Here is a 22,396-nt window from a genome sequence, read left to right as displayed (position 1 = left end):
ATGCATCTCATTATCTGGAAGTTATATATTTTGATCACATCATTTGTATTCCCTATGAAAATGCCTTCATGTTCCTGCAATATTATGTACTTTGCATAAAAAGCCCAAATCAAAAATAGTTCCAAATATTTTGTGAAGCTCTTGGTGCAGATGCTGTTTATTATGTGGGTAAATAACCAGCTTATGGGATCAACCTGACCAGATTATTTTAGACTCTACATCTTCTAAAAAGAAACCCCTCAGGAGTTAAGACCATTTCCTTTCTTGGATAAACAGAGCTGTGAAATACGCTACACTTTCCTTCTTTTCTTTGGCTGCCAGGAAATTCAGAGCTGACCTTACGTTCACTATGCCTTTATTTAACATCATTGTCTTTTCTCCCTTCATCTTTAATACTTGGCACTTGCTTATTTAATCTTTTGGTTCGTTTGATAGTAAATTGTTTCAAATCCTCTCTCAAAATTGGTGGAGTTAAAAAAATAATAATAAAGGAATGATTAAGCATGTAATTCCAAAACAAGTTTGCCAGACACATAAAATTCTTATAATTTGGTAACCCAAGTTCATGAAGTGTTGAATTTTCAGTAACAATAAAAAGCTTTATAGGATGACTCAAAATTCCAGTTTCTAAATAGGAAATACCTCTTGACTTAAGGTGTGTCTTCAATCAGTATCTCTTCATTTTCAAAAATCATTTCCTGCCTCATTGTCTATTGGGTGACCCAGAGAGACCTTTTCCCCTTCTTTTCCTTCTTTCCCTCTCTCTTCCTTCCTTTCTTCTTTCCAAGCTGTACATACTTATGTCTACAATTTGATGGGTTTGGGGATAAATATACACCCATGAAATCATCACTACCATCAAGGCCACAGACATATTCATCACCTCCCAAACCTCCTCCCTACTCCCTTACTACATTTTTATGTGAAAAAGTACTATATTTAATATTATTATCATATATTTAATAGTAATCATAATGTAATAATAATCCCTCATATAGCACCTCGGTAGGAGGTCAGAACTTCACATATCTGCATTTAATTTCCATGCAAGTCCTATGAGGTTGGTATCACTAACCCATTTTTACAAATGGGGGGTCTTACGTAAAAAGAATTTAAGTTAACGTGACCAACATCATAGAGCTGGTATGTAAATCCAGGCCATTTCTAATATATTACCCTCTATATTTAAGACCTTTCTGAGTAAGTCATCAAAAGGGTTATTGTAGAAGAGACTTAATTTTAAATAACATCTGGCAAGATTTTTTTATATAGGAAAAATATGAAGAGAGAGGCTTCAAATATCACCAGAGAGTCCTTTTTTAACAGAAGTTCTGTAAGCTAATGGAAAAAATAATAATAATTCAAAAAGGTACAAAATGAAATATAAAATTGTTCTTCTCTGGCTTCTTTAAAGAATTATCATTAATAGTTCATTTTGTGTCCTTCCAGAAAAGTAATAGGAGACAGTATGTGTGTATCAACTTAGGCACATGTATATAATATTTATTTACAGATTTATACATTTTGTATTGATGTCTATGTGTTTGTGTTTTTTTTAAGTATATCTGAGTATACATTACATGCTAATACATATTTTAGTAATAGTTAAAATAACAGATCCAGAAAGTGGACACTGTGTGATGTGGAGAATAATAAGAAGATGGAAGTAAAAGTAACGTGAATAGTCTAAAGTGACATTTATTCGAAATTTGCCTTCAAATAGTATATTTCAGAACACGTTCCTAAAATTTGCTACTTAACTGAAAAATCGACACCCTTTAATTCTGAAATAAAATAATCTTAACTTTCGTTTAGGTGATTATGAAGGTATTTGGACTCTACCTATGAAAATAATAAAGTTCTCTGTGAAATCAATAGGCACTTTACTTTTTACTACTCTAAAACTATGTCAATCATGAATAAAAAGTGCCTTATTTCCATAGAGAAAAGTTTATAGCCATTTTGCAAATTACATTCTTTTCTTTTTTATAGGAATATTTATTTATTTTATAGGAATATGTTATCTTCTGGCATTTTGTATCAAATTCATGTGATTTTGAAGGCCAAAAGCACAAATGCTGTATTAAAAAAAAAAAAAAAGACAACAGGGATCCCTGGGTGGTGCAGCGGTTTAGCGCCTGCCTTTGGCCCAGGGCGCGATCCTGGAGACCCGGGATCGAATCCCACGTCAGGCTCCTGGTGCATGGAGCCGGCTTCTCCCTCTGCCTATGTCTCTGCCTCTCTCTCTCTCTCACTGTGTGCCTATCATAAATAAATAAAAGAAAATAAAATTTAAAAAAATAAAAAAATAAAAAAAAGACAACAGATCAACGTATCTACACTGTAAGTTAATTACGCTTTTCAAAACACTTGCCTTTTATCGCAAACATTAAAAAAAAGGCAAGGTCATCCATGAAGAACTGGAAATAATATTCATTTAATTTCCATAATTAAGAATTTCCTGAAATGGAGGTAATTTCCTCTTGACATTTATTCGTACATCCTGTTTCACAGTAATGTATCTCCTTCTAAATGTCTGAGGCGCTTGATTTTTTCTAACTGCAGTAATATTGTGATAAATTAGATAATACGAATGGATGAGATGTGAATAGTTTGTTGGTTGTACATGTTTGTTTGTATAAAGTTATATGTAACATTTGATAAAATACTACAGCATGTCAGAAAAGCAACTGAACATCATTTTCAATGCTCATTCTTAATTTCACATGAATGAGTAAACCAAAGCCTTGCAAAATATTTTCAGATTTGACGTTTTCATATTATTGGCCTTGAGTTCCAATGCAAAGTCGAACAAAATGTCTCACATTATGAAAATATAAATGCAAGGTGTACCAGAGTAAGCCTTTTCAGGCTGGAAAAAAAAAAAAAAAAGAAAAATCCAATTACAAGTCATAGAGTTAATAAAATGTAAGTTAGGATTGCTGCCATTATATTACCTGCTCATTTCAAAGAGATCAGGTAAAAATCATGCCAATAAAAAAAAAAAACTTAATTTCTTCATAGTAACTTACATCTAACCATCCACACTTCCTCTTCCCATTGCATCCAGCTGCCTCATAGAAATCATCTTTCCTGAATTTTCACTTACTAATTTGTGGCTACTGGAAGTGTCTGTCAGTTGATGCAGCAAATTTGGAAAAATTTGGCTTTATTCCCCCAAAGTTAAAATGTATTAGTGTGGCAGAGGGTTACGTAGTTTCAATTTCTGCATCAAGATGAAAAGAAACCAGATCCCCATTCAAAATAAAGAAAGGCTGGTAATTATTACAATGTAATTGCCACGGTCAACCTCATTTCCAAAAGGCAGGGAATTCCAGGGAATACTTTTTCCTTCGTGATGATCCTCAAGAACCCCACTTTATGCCGTCGGAAATCACAGCTCCCCGGAGAAGTACTGGGTAGGATGCAGAATTACCTGAAGGACAGGTGTTCTAACGGAAACAGAATGCCAAAGCGAGGTGCCACGTGGACTTCCCCTAGAGCCAGGAACTATTTGCACAAGCCTGGGAGACACACACAAACTTGTTTGTTTTGTTTGTTTGTTTGTTTGTTTTTAATCTTTTTTTATGCTGTTAATCCAATTCCTCTTCTTTGAAACCCAACTTCTCCCCAATTATCTGTTCACGTCTGTTTTACTCTCCAGCAGGGAGATTCTTACCAAGGCAAGGCCTCTCTAAGTTTTCACTGCATAGACACATCTGCTACATGCATGGCTCCAATTTAATTTGGGTTTAAAGGTACATATCCTCTGGCGTTCTTCAGAACACGTTAACCCTTTTTACTTTCAAACTCACAGAAACAACCAAACACCTGAACAGGGATACATGTACCTACTGCAAAGTGAGAAAGGAGAAAAAAAAAAAAGGAATGCAAATTCTTTAAAGAGAATCCAAAGCATATATGATATTCCTGAGCACACAGAGTAAGGTCTGCAACTGTATAGGTCTGCAACAACAACTGTAAGGTCTGCAAATCTATACTAAAAAAAAAAATAATAATCCCCACTTATTTCCCAGATAGCTCCATATCTACTGAGAAACACTTCTGTCTTTTCAGCTAAAATGTGGAATTCATTTTCTCATTTGAACTAGTCTTATTTTTGTCAGTTGGGAATACTTGAATTGCGCATTCTTATAAAATACTCCATTTTTTCTGGAAAATCTCATGAATAATTAGATATGAATTTTAAGTTAAGGTAAGTATAGTGAATCTAACACAGGATGAGGATTTATACATGGTGAATAAATTAATGTTAAAATGACCACTTAAAAAAAAAAGTGAAATGTTCCAGAGCTTGTGCTCATTTCAATACAAAAATCATATCCTATATCCTTAGCATGCTCATAATTCTCTAACGTGTCCCCATTATGTCTCGGATAAAACCAGAGTCCTTCCTGTGGTCTACAATGTCCCCACTACCTTTCTGACAGCGTCGGCTACTGAGCCCCTCCCTGTCTTTGCTGTAATCACAGTGGCCTCGGCTGGAAGTCGCCAAGCCTCCCTGCATCCTGAGGTCTTTGCACTTTTCTTCTTTCTTCATCAAAGGCTTTAATCCGGATACTGAGAGAACTCGCTTTATCCCCTCGGTCGGCCAACAGCTTAAGTGTTTCCATTGGCAAGGTCCTGCCGGTGTCCTCCCCGATCCGTCTGCAGCACCCACCGCCAGTCGGAGTGACAGGTGGCCGCGGCCTGCTCTCTGCCTGCACCGCCAGGGCACACGGCTCACAAGCTTGGGAGGCCGGTCGCGACGGTCACTGTGGCACCAGTGGCCGGTGGGAAGTGATCCATGGAGTCCGGTGGGAAGTGATCCACAGGAGTCCGGTGGGAAGTGATCCACGGAGTCCGGTGGGAAGTGATCCACGGAGTCCGGTGGGAAGTGATCCACAGGAGTCCGGTGGCAAGTGATCCACGGAGTCCGGTGGAAAGTGATCCACAGGAGTCCGGTGGAAAGTGATCCACGGAGTCTGGTAGGAAGTGATCCACAGGAGTCCGGTGGAAAGTGATCCACGGAGTCCGGTGGGAAGTGATCCACAGGAGTCCGGTGGCAAGTGATCCACGGAGTCTGGTGGGAAGTGATCCACAGGTGGAAAGTGATCCACAGAGTCCGGTGGGAAGTGATCCACAGGAGTCCGGTGGAAAGTGATCCACGGAGTCCGGTGGGAAGTGATCCACAGGAGTCCGGTGGCAAGTGATCCATGGAGTCCGGTGGCAAGTGATCCACAGGAGTCCGGTGGAAAGTGATCCACGGAGTCTGGTGGCAAGTGATCCACAGGAGTCCGGTGGCAAGTGATCCACGGAGTCTGGTGGGAAGTGATCCACGGAGTCCGTGGCAAGTGATCCACAGGAGTCCGGTGGCAAGTGATCCACAGAGTCTGGTGGGAAGTGATCCACAGGAGTCTGTGGCAAGTGATCCACGGAGTCCGGTGGGAAGTGATCCACGGAGTCCGGTGGGAAGTGATCCACAGGAGTCTGTGGCAAGTGATCCACGGAGTCCGGTGGGAAGTGATCCACGGAGTCCGGTGGGAAGTGATCCACAGGAGTCTGGTGGGAAGTGATCCACGGAGTCCGGTGGGAAGTGATCCACGGAGTCTGGTAAACTGAAATGAACTCGACGGGTCACAGTTTGTGGAGCGGCTGAGACACGTGCTGCTGGTAAAACTCTGGGTTTCCCAAAAGCACCGTTACTGTTATTCTTAAAAGTGAAGAGAACGAGGACAACGGAAGAAGCAAAAAGGACAAGACCTTTCACTTTCAGAACAAAACCTTCTCATTCTACTTGACGTTATTTCAACTGTCATCCTACTCTTCCAATGTCATTCCTCCTCCTTACTAACTTCGGTAACTCACCCCCATCCTCCCCACACCGTTTGAGAACTCAGACCTTCTCCACATAACAGACACGTCGAAATCCCAAGGCCACGCGCCCTGCGCCGGGCCCCGCGGGCACCCACACGCCTGCTTCCGCGGTGTGCACCCGCCTTCTAATCATTTCAGAGAGGAACGTCTCTTCCGACAGACTACATCGATTTTGCGTGTCACCCATAGACTTTTCACTATTTTTAAGCAGCAATGAGTGGGCCCGGGTGGAGGAGGAGAGCGGCGGCTCACGTTTCCTGGGGCAGCGGAGGCTGAAGGGCAGGACAGCGCACTTCCGTGCGGGTTCACTTACCTTGGGAGGCACCCCCACCTGCTCCCCAGGGGCGGCTGCAAGGACCAGCCTTCACCAGAAAGCAGCCCGGTCACAGCAACGGCGCTGACCGCCGGGAGTTCTGGCTTTGAAGCAAATTAGCCACGGAGCAAAGAGTGGAGGAGTCTCAGGCCGCCCGTGTCCAAAGAGAAAATGCAAAGGGCAGACTGTAGTACAAAGACAAAACATTCGAACAATAAAACTCCAATTTTCCTGGACACCGAACACAGGGAAAGACTGGTTTAGTAGATGGCCGCTCGCTGATGGTGGCGGTGGCCCTGCCCTAAGGAGCTCTCCACGGTGCGCAGGTTGTCGCCTCGCACTGTGACTGCGAAACTGTAACACAGATTTCTCTGCATTTAGGCACTGAACTAGTAGGTACTAAGGCCTCCAAAGGTATAGACCCAAACCTCAAAAGCCTTTCTGTCTGGTTAGGAAGGCAAGAAATAAAACCAGAACGTAACATATATAAAACAGCACTTACTCCCGGCAAGTAAAATCCCAACTACAGATGATGTAGATATGGGAGGTTGAGAAGGCTTCATGGACGAGGCCGCTGCAAAGTCTGGTTCTCAAAGGAGGACACTAAAGGCTAAATTCCACTGGGATCTACTAAAGCAAGGAGCAGTGTCAAGGCGCACAGAAACGTAGAGACGGTGTTGCACCCCTGGGTTTCTTCTCAATACCAGACCATATCCCACAATCAAATCTAGCTGTTGTAGCCAGAAGGAGAGAAATGGCCACACACACACACACACACACAGGCACATGCATATATATAATATATATTTATTTATGCTTAAATATATAAATTACATATAAATATATATAAATAATATATTTAAATATATAGAACTATATAGTATATATAAATATATAAATACCGTATATATAAACATATGTACTATATAGGAACAAATATATACTATATATAAGCTATATATATAAATTGGACTATAAATAAACATATATATTATATATAAATCTATATACTATATAGCACATATAGTACATATATCATTGTGCTCAGAAAACGGTATAGGACATATGAAGAGTTGGGGGAAAAAATGAGTAAAATCATTATTATAGCTCTGAAAGATAAATAAAATTTCCTTTTCAGTGAATATGCTTTTCACCATTCTTGTTCCTTCCATGAAATAAAAGGTAAACTGCATGGTTTTTACAACTCAGAGGCCAACTCTTTTTTTTTTTTCTTTTTCAAAAATTCAAGCAAAATAATTGATTTATCTTCTCCTTCATCAGGCAGGCAAAATACTTACCGCCTTATGGTCTGCTTCCCAATGGTCTAACAGCTCACTGAACAAGAACACATGCTTTTATTATGTCAGCTGGGCACCGCCAGGCTAAACCCCAGCACCGGGCAAGTACATGCAGAGGTAGCGGTGATACTGAGAAATGGGGTGTGAGTCACAGAGAGCAGAACCAGGAGAAAATGCATTATGTTAATGAAATAAAGAGAAGATGTATTCCTTTCCTTATCCCTGTAGTATCAACAGTAATCCCCAGTGAGTTATTATTACATATTCCTAGATAATGTTTTAAGGTCTTTAGGTGGGGAAATGAGTAAAAAATGAAACAAACAAAAATGCTGCCGCTGTTTAAGTGTGTGACTATCAGTAAGCCCCCAAAGGTGTCGCATCTATAAAATGACGGATTTAAAATAAATATGTTTCTTTCCACCAGGAATTCAGAAAGTAGGTAGTACAAAATTTGAGGTTCATTAAGTCATCACCAAAGAGAAGTATAATTGGGAGGAAGGTTTACACAAATATGACATACATGACATCAGAATTAAATGAAGTAACTATACAAATAAAATAAGACTAAGTTAACCTGTAGTCTAAAGGGAAATCCTGAAAAGAAAAAAAAATATATATATATATCTATCTTAACAAGACCCAGTGAAAATTAGAAAATAGCTCTACCCTAGTGTGCTGTACTGACAGAAAACATATGATCTCTTCCTGACATACTGCTTCTTGGCAGCCAAGTAAATATTTGTAAAAAAAAGGAAAATGCTAGGTAAATACACACATTCAAAAAATACATGTGTATGTCGTGTCAAATACTACCTCCAGTCAAATGATGACTAAAACAAAATAAACAGTGAAAATTTGGTTGCCTGTAACACTTGTCACATTTCTCTACGTTTCCTTAAAAAGTTCATTTTCAGGGATCCCTGGGTGGCACAGCGGTTTAACGCCTGCCTTTGGCCCAGGGCGTGATCCTGGAGTCCTGGGATCGAGTCCCATGTCAGGCTCCCGGCATGGGGCCTGCTTCTCTCTCTGCCTGTGTCTCTGCCTCTCTCTCTCTCTATGTCTATCATAAATAAATAAATAAATCTTAAAAAAAAAAAAGTTCATTTTCAACTCCCAACAATTAACATGCTCTATAAAGATTTTTATAAAAATATATGTCATAAGGGGCCCCTGGGTGGCTCAGTGGTTGAGCATCTGTCTTTGGCTCAGGGCGTGACCCCGGGTCCTGGGATCGAGTCCCACATCGGGGTCCCCACAGGGAGCCTGCTTCTCCTTCTGCCTGTGTCTCTGCCTCTCTCTGGGTCTCTCATGAATAAAGAAATAAAACCATATATAAATATATGGCTGAGAGAGAGAGCGCGCGCACGCCTGGGTGGCTCAATGGGTGAAGCATCTGACTCTTGATTTCCACTCAAGTCATGATCTCAGGATTGTGAGGCCCAGCTCCTAGTCCGGAGTCTGCTTGAGATTTTCCTTTCCCTCCCCTCTGCTCCTCCCCACCCCATCGTGCACTCCCTTAACAACAACAACAACAACAACAAAATATATATACACACACACACTCACACACACATATATGTCACAATATGCAAAAATAAAAATGGATGTTACCCATAGCACGGCTCCTCATCGGAAAGATACACTTGGTACTTCCCAACTTGTAAAGATGTTTTTGATGAACGGGGCCAGCAATATTTATGTGCAGATGCTGATGCAGGGGAAAGTAATTCTACTCATTTTGAGTAATAACTGGGTAAACCAGAAGTTTCTATGTAAACGATTCCACAAGATATACTCCCAATATTCCCCCCAAAGCTATGGAGTCAGAATAGTGATGGTTAGCAGGAAAATATTTAATTTTTTAGAGTCTTATATGACCACACTAAGTTTTCTGAGAGCGTTGATGTAATTCGGCCGTATTTGTTTCTGGTGACAGCACACTACAAATGAACTTCTTTTTTCCCAGATTTGTTCAGGAATCAGAATATAATTTATGTAGTTAAAAATCATAAAATTGCATTTTAAACATAAACTTTATGGAACTGCCACATGGTAGCTTTCTTTCCCATAGGGAAAACTTTGACGAAAGCAACTCTTTTAAAATTAGAGTGGTGGAAGACAGAACTTATATTTCTCAAGTTTTTAAGTTTTACATTATGAGGAATGTGACAATCCCTGTTTTAAAAAACAGAGGTTTAAATGGTTAGTAATGGTGACCCAAAAGGCAGATGTTAAGTATATAAGGTCCTCAAATTCTCCAATGCGCCCCCTGGGGCCGTTTCTAACTCACAAGTCACGAACCCAAGGTACAATGTCAACTGAAGCTGCACCCTATTAAATATTTTTTGCCAAATCATTTTTGATTATTGATAAACATTTGGAAATTTCCTAAATTTGGCACCGTTTGAGTACCACCCCCTGAATGACAAATAACTGGATGCTGCTATCTGCCAAAGGTCGTTAGGACAAAAGAGGAATTCCATCTTCTTTTCCTCCCAAGGCTGTTTAATAAGGCAGCAGTTAGAGCTTATATTATGGAAAGGAGGGAAGTGGGGGAGTGAAGGTCAATAAATATGCAGAGAAAGAAAAGATGAAACCGAAGAACAGATGTATACGGCTACTCTATCTAAACACTGTTCCAAAAAATCTTGCTGATACTCTTCTTTCCTGATTTTTTAAAAACTGTGCTCTTAGTGTTTCTGACTTTAACAGGGGTGGGGTAGGCTTAAAATGTTCTTCAAAGCAACAGTTTTACTGGCAAATTAAATAATTAGTTATATAACAAGCATGGTTAAGCTATAGTTTAGTGATATATTTGAGATTTGGGGCACAAAAATGATTATTAGATGAATACATGTGAGTTCTAAGATAGACCCACCCATTTCTTCAGACCCAAACCCAACAGAACATTGTTTAAAAGGACCTGGGAGGTAGATAAATCTGCCGGTCCTGAATTCCAAAGCTCTTTTCTTTCCTGCTCATGTAGAAAATGTTCATACGAGCCAGATTTTTGATAGCCACTGTTTAGGGTTCCATTTTCGCTTCTATTATCATTCATTGATGAATATTAGCTCTATTAAAAATATCAGCCAACTATAAAAAGGGCTCAGAAAGTATATTGGGAAATTCTCGGTCATCTATCAGACACAGCTTGATACTAACTCACACTACTGCATATTTTCCAGATAGTTTATGCCTGACTCCTGGGCTTATAAGTAAAAAAAAAAAAAAAAAAAAGAAAGAAAACAACTACAGTGAACAAATAAATTCAGGCAATGGCTTTTGTTGAGTATTTTCTGTTCCTAAAGAAAGTAGTTGAGACATAATGCAAACAAAGACACCCAAAAAGCAGGATCTTTTTTAAGAAATATCTATTTCTCTAGGAAAATAAAATAAATTATAAATATATTTTGATGAGGAACTGAAGACATCTAAGAAACTTTTTTTAGATTACAAAGCATATACTTTCTTAAATGTTCAGATATGCTTTTCAATAAATGTATTCCGATTGCATCAACATTTCTATGTCTTATAAGTACGACTGCTATATTCCATCAGGATCATTAATTAGCTTAATTTCCAGAAAATTAAAATTTTCTACTTCAGTGAAACTTGAGTCTTAAAAGTAACTCCATTTTGCTTCCAAGTTTTGAGCAACTGTATATACTTAATTCTTCTAATCTACTTACGTACATAACGGGTGAACTAAGTTCATTTCATAGATTTGACTTGGGTCTTATGATTCAGTTTCTTAAATCGTTTGAAAAAGATGCTTTTTTTGTTGTTTTAAGATTGTATTCATCCATTTGCGAGAGACAAGAGTGAGAGAGGGAGCAGGAGCAGGGGGCAAAGGGCAGAGGGAGAGGGAGAAGCAGACCCCCCACCCTCCCACCCCTGCCCCCGGCTGAACAGGGAGACCTATGCAGGCCTGGATCCCGAGATCATGACCTGAGCTGAGGGCAGCCACTTGACTGAGCTACCCACGCTCCCAAAAAGCAGATGCTGATAAGTGTCTCATTTATATTAAAAAAAAAAAAAAAAAAAAAAAAAAACTAATGGCTAACACTTCCTCTTTTCCTTCCTGAAAACAAAAATCAATTTCAAAATAAAACTCAAAAAATTAAAGTCATTTCATTTCAGGAAACAAATTTTAAAATAAGAATAACTTCTCATGTTTAGAATAGAACTTCTAGCCAGATGCAGTTAGCATCCCATCAACCTTCATTATAATACCGATACTCAATCACATACACAGTATAAGGCATTAAAATGATTCACTGACACTTCCTGAAAAACGCTACCATAGACACCAAATTTTTGAAAAGTATATTTCCTTTTAATATTTCTTTATTTCCTCTTAAAACAGAGTTCTCTTTTTATTCATATGTATTTCTGATTTGAAGTCCTGAAAGTGATTTGCACTCTCCAATTGTCCTACCAAAGATTTCAAATGACACAAAGACAACAAGAGCCAAAACCACATACGTATATAAAATTCTCTTTGATAAGAAATGAGCACCTACACTACGCCCTCAAAATCAGTCACAGAACTAACTACCAGTAGGATAAAAAAGGACATATAAACAGTAGGATTCAAATTTTCACTACTTCATTTTTTTTTTTTTAAAGCACCAGCAGGTCTTAAAAAAAATTCGTGAAGCTGAATCAAACTCATGAGTGTCGTATTTTAGTTTAGCATCGTTTACTAATTAAATTAGCCAAAAATTCTTCACACATAAAATATCCCATTAGTTGGCCATATGACAATATGAGAATTTCTGTTCCACGCCGCATGGCTAATAAAATTAAGTTGGCTTTAACCACACTGTCATTTAAAGAAGACAAATTAGCCAGAAACAAAACTTTAAAAAACAGTCTTGGGAATAACTTTTTCTTACAGCCATTACCAAACCCTTACTGAACTGATGAACTATGCAAGAAAAGCAGCTTAGGCTGAAGAAAGGGCACCAACATCACTACCTGGCTTACCTAAGAACTCATAAAAGTAAAGGGCTCTAACCATTTTATTTTATTAGATCCTATAATATAAAAATTCTGCCACTTTTCTGTAGTTTGATTAACACTAATCATTTCATCATTTCATACTTTTCCTTTTTCCGACCATCTAAAAGAAAACACTTTAATTCTACCTTCATATTTATTTTTTAAAAACATGATCTGGGACATGCCCCCTTGGTTGCAAAACACCATTACTCCCAAATAAAAGCATACACAGAAGAATTCTACAAGGAAATTAGAAGGCTCAAAACTCTGTAATACATTCAGCCCCTGGGGACCATCAATGTCACCAGATACTGCTCTACTTTCTACGTGTATTTAACGGTCATGGGCCCATTGCCTGATGGGATCCGTAGTTTCTAAAATAAAAAATGTGTGAGAGTCACTGACTTCTTGTTTTGAAGCTACGGACCTACAGCCCCAAATAGGTTGCAAATCTCATTCTACTGCATTTTTCTAGAGTTGATCAGTTCCAGCCCTCCTATTCTAAGACTGTGCAACCTCTCAACCACAATGAAAAGGCGAAGGGTATGAACAGGTGCATACACATTATGAGATTCTTGGATCACGATATCTGTAATCTGCGTTCTATAATGTGGTAAAATAAGAATCACGGTTCTTAGAGGAAAAATGAATGCCCAAAGCGTCCACTTTTAGGAAAATAATACTTCAAATATACCCGAGAACTTGTCATTTGGGCACCTTGGGACACTTTCTGAGCATCGCAACAGACCTCGTGCACATGCATACCTTTCTTTGGACGCCAATTTTGTGTGTGTGTGTGTGTGTGTGTGTTTTTCCTTATAGTATGTCTCTGTATTGACACGAATCATATCATCTTTCCCCACAGTCAGGAATTCTAATGTGGTAAAATAAGAATCACGGTTCTTAGAGGAAAAATGAATGCCCAAAGTGTCTACTTTTAGGAAAATAATCCTTCCAATATACCCGAGAACCTGTCATTTGGACACCCCGGGACACTTTCTGGGCATCGCAACAAACCTCAAGCACATGCATACCTTTCTTTGGACGCCGATTTTGTGGGGTTTTTTTTGTTTGGTTTGGTTTTATGTTTCCTTATCGTCTCTCTGTATTGACACGAATCATATCATCTTTCCCCACAGTCAGGAATTGCACACTTTCTCTGCACAGTCATCACTTTGGGGCACGAATGGGCAACGTGTGCCGGTGGGTTCAGACTACAGACTTCCACCGCTGTAGCATCCCCGTGTGTCACAGGGGGCGGGGGAGGAGTACCCGGGAAGAGTCCTTCACATGCATTTCGATGTTGGTTTCCCGAACCGATTAGAAAAGAGGAAAAGAGCTGCCGCCCGCCTTGCATCACCTGGACCAAGCGTCTCAGCAGGGCAGCTACACGTGCAGCATCCCGCACCCCCCTCCCATCGCATCCCATTGCGTCCCACCGCGTCCCATCGCATCCCGTCGCGTCCCACCGCGTCCCATCGATCCCGTCGCGTCCCATCATGTCCCATCTCGTCCCACCGCGTCCCATCGCATCCCGTCGCCGTCCCACCGCGTCCCATCGATCCCGTCGCGTCCCATCATGTCCCATCTCGTCCCACCGCGTCCCACTGCGTCCCACCGCATCCCATCACGTCCCACCGCGTCCCATCCCGTCCCCCCCCTTCCCACCTCGCAGGGCACCTACCCTAGCGTTGTCATGGTGACGATGGTATACCAGAAGGCCGCGGGGATGCTGGTGAACTTGCTGGCCGAAGACCCCTTCTCGGCGTAGAACATGACGGTGGCAAAGATGATGATGGCCATGGTGAGCGAGAAGAGCAGGAAGCCCAGTTCGGAGGCGCAGCTCTTGAGCGTGTACCCCAGGATGCGCAGGCCCTGCGAGTGGCGGGAGAACTTGAAGATGCGGAAGACGCGGAAGACCCGCAGCGTGACGAAGGCCCCGCTGACGTCCTCGTTGTCCGTCATCACCAGCCCGATGTAGTAGGGCAGGATGGCCACCACGTCGATGATGCTCATGACGCTGCGCACGAAGCGGTAGCGGCTGGGGGCGGCGGCCAGGCGCAGCAGGTACTCCACGGTGAAGATCATGACGCACGCGGTGTCCAGGCAGAAGAAGGCCACGGCGTAGCGCTCCCCGCACGGCAGCTCCTTGGCGTGGCCCGGGCTGGCCCCGCACGGCACGGTCTCCACCACGTTGGCGATGACCGACACGGCGATGAAGAAGCCGGTCACGTAGTAGAAGACGAGCGCCATGGTGCTGGTGTGCGGGTTCTCGAAGGCGCGCCACACCCTCTGGCGCGCGGTCATGCTGGGCAGCGCGCTCTCCCCGCCCGTGTCCGTGTCCGCGTCGTCCTGCAGCCGCTCGGCGTTCTCCCGCCGCCGGTCCTTGTACTCCTCGTAGCAGCAGTCGCCGATGATCTCGGGGATGAGGCCGAAGAAGGCCAGCTCCTCGTCGTAGGCCGAGATGCACTCGTGGCGCGGGTAGTGCAGCTTCCCCGTGCGGTAGAAGTTGAGGATGTGCCGGAAGATGTCGGGGTCGCGGTCGAAGAAGTACTGCTGGCTCTCGGGGTGGTAGAAGAAGTCCCGCTCCGAGCTGCCCAGCAGCGTGTCCGGGTAGCGCTCCAGGGTGTCCTGCCACGTCTGGAAGCGGGTGCCGCTCACGTTGAGCACGATCAGGGCGTCCTGAGTCCGCTTGCGCTCCTGCCGCGGGGGCGCGGGCATGGGCCCCGAGGCCACGGGCATCCAGCCGATGGCCGCGGCGCGCGCGAACGGCAGCCAGGCCGCCACGCCCGCCGCCATGGCCCCGACGGAGGCGGCCCCGGTGCCGGGCGAGCGCGAGGGTCACGCGGGGCAGGGCCCGGGCCGAGGTCCCGCGGCCGAGGCAGCGACGGGCGCGCGCGCGCGGCTCGCTGGACACGCGGCGATCGCTTCAAACAGGGGTCCCACGTGCGCGCCGACACGCCCGGCGGGTGCGGGTGCGGGTGCGGGTGCGGGTGCAGCTGCAAGTACAGGTGCAGGAGCGGGTGCAGGTGCAGCTGCAAGTACAGGTGCAGGAGCGGGTGCAGCTGCGGGTCCCGGTGCAGGTGCGGGTGCAGGTGCAGCTGCAGGTGCAGGTCCCGGTGCAGGTGCAGGTGCAGGCGCCGCGCGTCTCAGCGGGGACGCAGGGCCCGCGCGGGGCGCAGAGCTCCGGGGGCTCTAGAGCGGCCCCCCCGCCCCCGGCCCCGCGGCTCCCGCACGCCTCCCCCGCCGAGGGGCCCTTCCCGCCAAAGGAGCCCCAGACGGGCGACCTGTTGTCGCCGCCTCCGCGGTGCGGTCCCCGCCCCCCCCCACCGCCGCGCGCCCCGGAGTCCGCTCGCCGCCTCGGCTCCCGGGGCCGCGTCCGCGGAGATGGAGGCGCCGCGCGGGGCGCGCCGAGCCGGCTTCCCCCGCCGCCACGTCCACGGGCGCCCGTCGCGCGGCCCACGGCGTCCGCCCGGTCGCCCCTTCACTCCCGCTTCAAGTTGGGCTCGGGTGCGGCGAGGCGGGGACACAGCCCGGGAGCCGCGGGTCGCCGCCGCCGCCGCCGCCGCCGCGGCAGCATCTGCCTCCGCGCGGAGGGCGCCCCGCTCGCGGCACCCACCTGGCCGAGCGCGCGGCGGGGCTGAGTTGCCGAGACTTTGCGGCCGCCGCGCACCGGAACGGGAAGAGCGGGGCCGGCAGCCGCGGAGCCGCCGAGTGCGCGGCGCCCGGGGCGCGGAGAGCCGGCTCAGCCGAGCGCCGCTCCCCCTGCCCCCACCCCTCCCTCCGCGCCGCCCTCCTCCTCTTCACCTTCCTCCAGCCGGGCGCAGGCGAGCCGAGCCGAGCCGAGCGGCAGCAACAAGTTCAAAAGGTGCGGGGGAGGCGGCCGCGGGGGGACCGGCGCCTGCCAACTTACTGCGCCGCCGCCGGGGCCGGGGCCGGGGCCCGCGCGGGGCTGCGGGGCTGCGGGGCGGCCGGGAGCGCGGCCGGGAGGGCGGCGGCGGCGGAGGCGGCGGAGGAGGCGGCGGCGGAGGAGGCGGCGGCGGAGGAGGCGGAGGCGCGGCGGGGCCGGGGCCGGGGCCGGGGCGGGCGCGGGCAGCCGCGGGAGCGCAGAGGCAGGAGGCGCCGGGCGGCGCGGGGGCGCGGGAGGGCGGCCGGCTGCTCCCCCGCCGGTGGGTGGTCCCGCATCTCCCCCCGCTCCCCGCGCCGCGCCGCTCGGCCGAGCCGCAGATGGGGACGAGATAAATCAGGGGCGGCGCGCGCGCCCCCCGCGCAGGTCCGGGAAGGCGCCCCCCGCCGGCCCCGGCCGCGACCCCGCGCCCCGGCGCCCCCGCGCCCCCCGCGCCGTGGGCGCAGGCGGACCCGCCGGGGAGCTCGGCAGCCCGCGAGGAACAAAGGGAGGCTCGGCGCCCGGGGGGCAGGAAGGGGCCCCGCGCCTCGCCGCCGCCTCCCGGGACCCGGTGGGAGGCGAGCGAGGGGAAGACGGGGGCGGCCGCGGGGGAGGCCGGAGCGGGGCGCGCAGGAGCCGCTGCTCCTCCTCGGGGCGCTCCTGGCCGCGAGCCCCGCGGGGCCCCGCGCCCGAATTCTTAAGGGCCTTCCCACCCCCACCCCCCGCCCCCGTCTTTCTCCTTCGCTTTTTATTTGTTCAAACCAGATGTGAACGTTGCGGGAGCTAAGAGGTCATCTGTCCAACTTGCGGAAAAGTCAGGCAGCCGCACCCCCCCCCCCGCCCCCGCGCCCCCGGGCCCCCGGGGCTGGGGCTCCGCACAACTCCTCTCCTCGCCCTTCGGGGCGACAGGAAGGATTTAGAACCCGTTCCTAAATGTCAACGTCAAGGGGCGTGAGGCTCCGCGAGCGCGCGGCCCCCTCCCTCCCTCCCTCCGCGCATCCCCGCGCATCCCCCGCGCATCCCGGTGCATCCCGCGCATCCCCGCGCATCCCCGCGCATCCCCGCGCATCCCGCGCGCATCCCGCGCATCCCCGCGCATCCCCGCGCATCCCCGCGCATCTCCGAACATCCGCGCGCATCCCCCGCACATCCTCGCGCATCCCCCGCGCATCCCCGCACATCCCCGCCTCGGGTAAAGCCCTCGAGGGGGGCGGGGGGTGGGGGGCGAGCGACTGGGGACCCGCGGCGGCCCTCCGCTGGGTTTTCCGAGCACCCCGCCCCTCCCCCGCCCCGTCTTTAAGCATCTTCCCTAAAGCCGAACCCATACCCCGTAGAACCACTAGATGGCGGGAATGGAGAGAAGTTGAATTCACACCGAAGGTCTGGACGCTTTGGGAAGGTGGGGGATCCCGGTGAGGCCACCCAGCAGCAGCGCGGACCGCAGAAACACCCTGGATCCCCCCGCCCCCCACTTTCCAAACATCTTTTCAGTAGTTCTCTGGACACGCAGCTCAGCCTGGAGTCCGCATTCCCATGGCCAGGGCAGGGATGCGCAGAGTTGCCTGTGGAAACGCGTTTGAAAATTGAATTTCGCTTATGCACAATAGGAATAACAAAGGTCTTTAGAAATAGTTAAGTCTTCATCTATATCGACTAAGGGGAGAGGCCTCATTTTTACCAAAAAGTTACCTTTCCAAAGCTTACTGTGTTCGAAGTTTGAAAAGTAAGTAGACTGTGATGTATAGTTTATAGGGTTTTTTTTTTTTTTAAGATTTTATTTATTTATTCATGAGAGACACAGGGAGAGAGAAGGGGGCAGAGGGAGAAGCAGGCTCCGTGCAGGGAGCCCGACGCGGGTCTCCAGGATCAGGCCCCGGGCTGAAGGCAGCGCTAAACTGCTGAGCCACCCCGGGGCTGCCCTAGTTTATGGTTTTGAATTGACTTTAAGGCCCTAGAGATCCTAGGCAGGATGTGTTAACCTTAAAGACCTGAAAGGGAACACCTCAACAAGAAGGAGAGTAACAATGCAGTACACAGAAACCCACCAGAGAAGGAGAAAAACCTTCTAAGGGGCAGGAATTTTTTTTTTTTTTTTTTTTTTTTTTGGTGGGAGGGGGTAGGATTTTTTTTTGTAGAGAGGGAAAGGTATTTCTTTGTTTACTTGTTTACTGGTGTGGAGGTTTAGGGAATCCCATGTTAGTAGTTAATGAAGTCAGAGCTAATGCAGCATGAAAGTTTGGAAAACGCAGAACTGAAAACACCTGCTGTTTATCCGTTTGGATGAGCTGCGGGGAAAGATGCTTGTTAAAGGATCTATATGGCCTGCGAACACGGGGAAAACGTTAACTGGAAAATAGAGAGGGGACTATTTAACAGCTATTATAAGAAAATTAACCCCTTCCTAATGCAGACAGTAAGGTGCCAGCGTGACAGGTGTCTCCAGAGAATGGAGAGCCATGAACCTTCAGTGGAGGCCAAACCCGCATGACCTCCCCTCAAGACCGGCCGGCCACCGAAATGGAGCCTTTAAATGGAGCAGAAAACTGAACACTTAGAAACATAAACATAGATGTTTGAGTCCACAAAAACCCTTAAATAAGTAAGAATAGGAAATCTGCAATTTTTAAGAAGACTTTGGGATCTGTTCTCCCCCATTCTCCACAAGCTCCCTGCTCAGATAGAAAGACTGTGGGCTTAGAAGATAATAAACCCCTTTAGATTCAAATTCTACTCCAAGAAATTGCTCATAGGCTTTATGCTTCATCTGGCAAACTACTTAACTTTTGTTTCGAAGTTGCAGACACTAAAACTTTTTAGGCCTATCGTGAGGCCTAAACAGGATAATACGTCTAAACACCAACGGAGAACTTGGTACACGCAAATGGGACTCGGTTTCAGTTCCTTTTGACTTCATGGCCAAATGGAAATGCAAACGGTTTTCTCCACCCTATGAAATTCCCCCAGGTGGGGGATCCTGGGTGGCGCAGCGCTTTGGCGCCTGCCTTTGGCCCAGGGCGCGATCCTGGAGACCCGGGATTGAATCCCACATCAGGGCTCCTGGTGCATGGAGCCTGCTTCTCCCTCTGCCTGTGTCTCTGCCCCTCTCTCTCTCTCTCTCTCTATCATAAAATAAATTAAAAAAAATTAAAAATTAAAATTTCCCCAGGTGTTGCTGCGTTCCCTTGTTCCGAAACGCCGGGGACTCTGAGATTTCAACTATCCGCTCGTTCGTGGAAATGCCACAGGAAGTGTATGGATACGAAATCCGGCCGAGCGGTCTCACTCCCAATGCTTCTCTTGCCCAGGGGTTTCCGTTCTTCCTTATTATGTTCTCATTTTATAAACTCTGCTTGGTTGATGGAAAATAACCTCAGCAAGAGCAAACTGAATTCATCACCTACTCAGGTGTCACTCCTGATAGATAAAGCCCAACGTAGGAAACCCGGTGGTCGTTCACAGACCAGGCCCACCGCGTCCTCCTCTCCCCAAACACCCACACGCTCATCCAATGATCCAAGAAGCTCGCTACCATCTATCCTTAGGCTGCATCCATGGTGATGTCTTAAAAAATATTTTGAAATAATGATAGAGTCAATGCAATCGTGAGAAATAAGAGACCCATCACCTAGCTTCCCCCCAAAGGTGACATTTTGCATGTTGCAGTACAGTATCACCACCAGGAAAGTGACACCGATGCAACCCACTGACCTTATTCAGATTTCACCAGTGTTACATACACTGACTTTTGCATGTTTCTATTTCGTTCTGATTTTCTCACACACATAGGTTTGTGTGACCACCATCCCCGTAAACATAGATTCTCACCACGAAGATCCCCTTTTAAAGTCATAACTGCTGCCCTCCCTCCTCCCTTCCCTATCCCTTGTCAACCACACATCTGTTCTCCTTTATAGTCTATCAATTCAAAAATATTTTAAATAGAAGGAATCGTGCAATGTAAACTTTGAGACTGTCTTATTTTACTCAGTAGGATTAGGTGAGGTCTATCCACATTATCGAGAGTCCATTGCTTTTTATTGCTGACTTAATACCGCACTTGGATGAAGCAGTCACCTGCTGAAGGACATCTGGAGAGATTCCAGTTTGGGCCTTTTATGAATAAAGCTGCTGTGAACATTCTCGTTACAGGTTAGTGGGTGAACATGAATTTTTGCTTCTTTGGGATAAATGCCCAAGAGCACAACCGCTGGGTCGTATGACAAGTGGATGTTTAGTTTTGTGAGGAGCTGCCCTAGTCTTTTCCAGAGCGGCCGTAAATCCCACCGGTAAACTCTAAACGAGCTGGTTTCGCAGCATACTTGCTAACATTTGGCATTCTCACTATTTTTTGTTTTAGCCTTTCTGATGGCGTGTTGTGACATCTCATTGTGGTTTTCATTTGCATTTCCCTAATGGCTAATTTTGTTGAACTTATCTTTATGCACATATTTACCATCTGTATATTCTTCACCAAATGCATGATCTGTGTCTGCTCATTTTTAATTGAATTGTTTGCTTTTTCACTGCTGACTTTGGAGAGCTCTTTATGTATTCTAAATAATGGTCCTTTGTTAGATATGCCCCTTGCAAATATTTTTTACAAATCTGTAGCTTGTCTTTTCATCCTCCTCACAGGAGTTGTTGCAAAGCAAAAAAAAAAATAATTGAAGTCCAGATCGTCCATTCTTCCTTTTTTATGGATCATGGTGTTGGTGTCAAATCTAATGACTCTGCCTCACCCTTTGCAGCAAAGATTTTGCCTTTTCCCCCCCTAAATATGTTATGGTTTTACATTTTATATATATACGTCTATGATCTATTTTGAGCTAATTTTTGCATAAGGTCTGAGGTTTAGACAAGGTCCTTTTTATTTTTTTGGCCTATGGATATCCAGTTGCTTCAGCACCATTTGTTGACAGTCCTCTCTCTCGGGTGTGGAATTGCTTTTGCACCCTTGTCAAAAATCAGTTGGGTGCATTTTGGTAGCTTATTCTTAGGTCCTTTTTTTATTGTTCCAGGGATATTGTCTTATCTCTTCACTAAAGCACAGTAACACTTAACATCAACTACAGTTATTCCTTCCGCTTTATTACTCTTTTCCAAAACTGATGAAGTTTTCCTAGGTCCTTGTCTGTCTATGGACATTTTGTTTTATTTTATTTATTTTGTTTAAGTGGGTGGGGAGCTTGAACTCAGGACCCCGAGATCAAGAGTGGAGCTGAGATTAAGAGTCAACATTCAACCGACTGATCCAGCTCCCCTCTCTCTACATTTTAGAATGAACTTCTCCATGTCTATAAAACATCTCACTGGGATTTAAATACACATTGCATGACCACCTATAAATTAATTTGGGGGAAGAGACATGTTTACTCTGCAGAGTCTTTCAATCCACGATTGCCATATGTCTCTCCATTTATTTAGCTCTTCTTTTTCTTCCATCAGCATTTTGCAATTTTCAAGATACAAATCCCATATATATTTTATTAGATATATGCTAAGTATTTCATTTTCTTTGGGGCAATTATAAATATCTGGTATTGCGTGTTTTTTAAAAATCTTAGTTTCCATATGTCCGTTGTTAGTATAGAGAGGTTCAGTTGATCACGTACCTGCAATTCTGTTGAACGGATTAGTTCTTGGGCTTTCTATGTAGGGAATCATGTCAGTTTTATTTCTTCCTTTGCAATCTGTATGCCTTTTATTTAGAGCGTTTTTTTTTTTTTAATGCACTTACAGTCACATCACTACCCCTTTCAGTAGTGTTGCATCTTTTTTAGAAACTAGTCCACAGCAGTGAATATTGAACCCTTCAGGATCTCAATTTCCTCCACCCTTTAAGCCTCATCTCATGCTGTCATAATATTAGCGCACTTCACCATCTCCTTCAACTATTTTTAGCTTTCAGAATTCGGTGCGTTTTATCTTGATTCCGGGGTCTTGGTTCACACATCTCTTTCTCATAACTCTCAAGTACTCAGCTTGTCACAATCTCTAGGAACCGCTGCCTAATCTCTT

At 46.0% G+C, this 22,396-nt stretch overlaps 1 protein-coding gene across 2 annotated transcripts in view; it reads right to left on the bottom strand.

The window, feature by feature from the left end:
- The window catches only part of KCND2 (potassium voltage-gated channel subfamily D member 2), a 476,827-nt gene extending 461,521 nt beyond the window's left edge, over positions 1-15,306 (bottom strand). For both annotated transcript variants that reach the window (XM_025464769.3, XM_025464772.3), the window contains exon 1: positions 14,177-15,306. In XM_025464769.3, the coding sequence (XP_025320554.1) occupies positions 14,177-15,291 (1,115 nt within the window). In that variant the 5' untranslated portion in view covers positions 15,292-15,306. The remainder of the gene's footprint in view (positions 1-14,176) is intronic.
- Positions 15,307-22,396: the final 7,090 nt, after the last annotated feature.

Source organism: Canis lupus, chromosome 14 (genome assembly GCF_003254725.2).
Source record: "Canis lupus dingo isolate Sandy chromosome 14, ASM325472v2, whole genome shotgun sequence".
In the NCBI taxonomy this organism is placed as follows: domain Eukaryota; kingdom Metazoa; phylum Chordata; class Mammalia; order Carnivora; family Canidae; genus Canis; species Canis lupus.
This window is presented reverse-complemented; position numbering and strand designations above follow the sequence as displayed.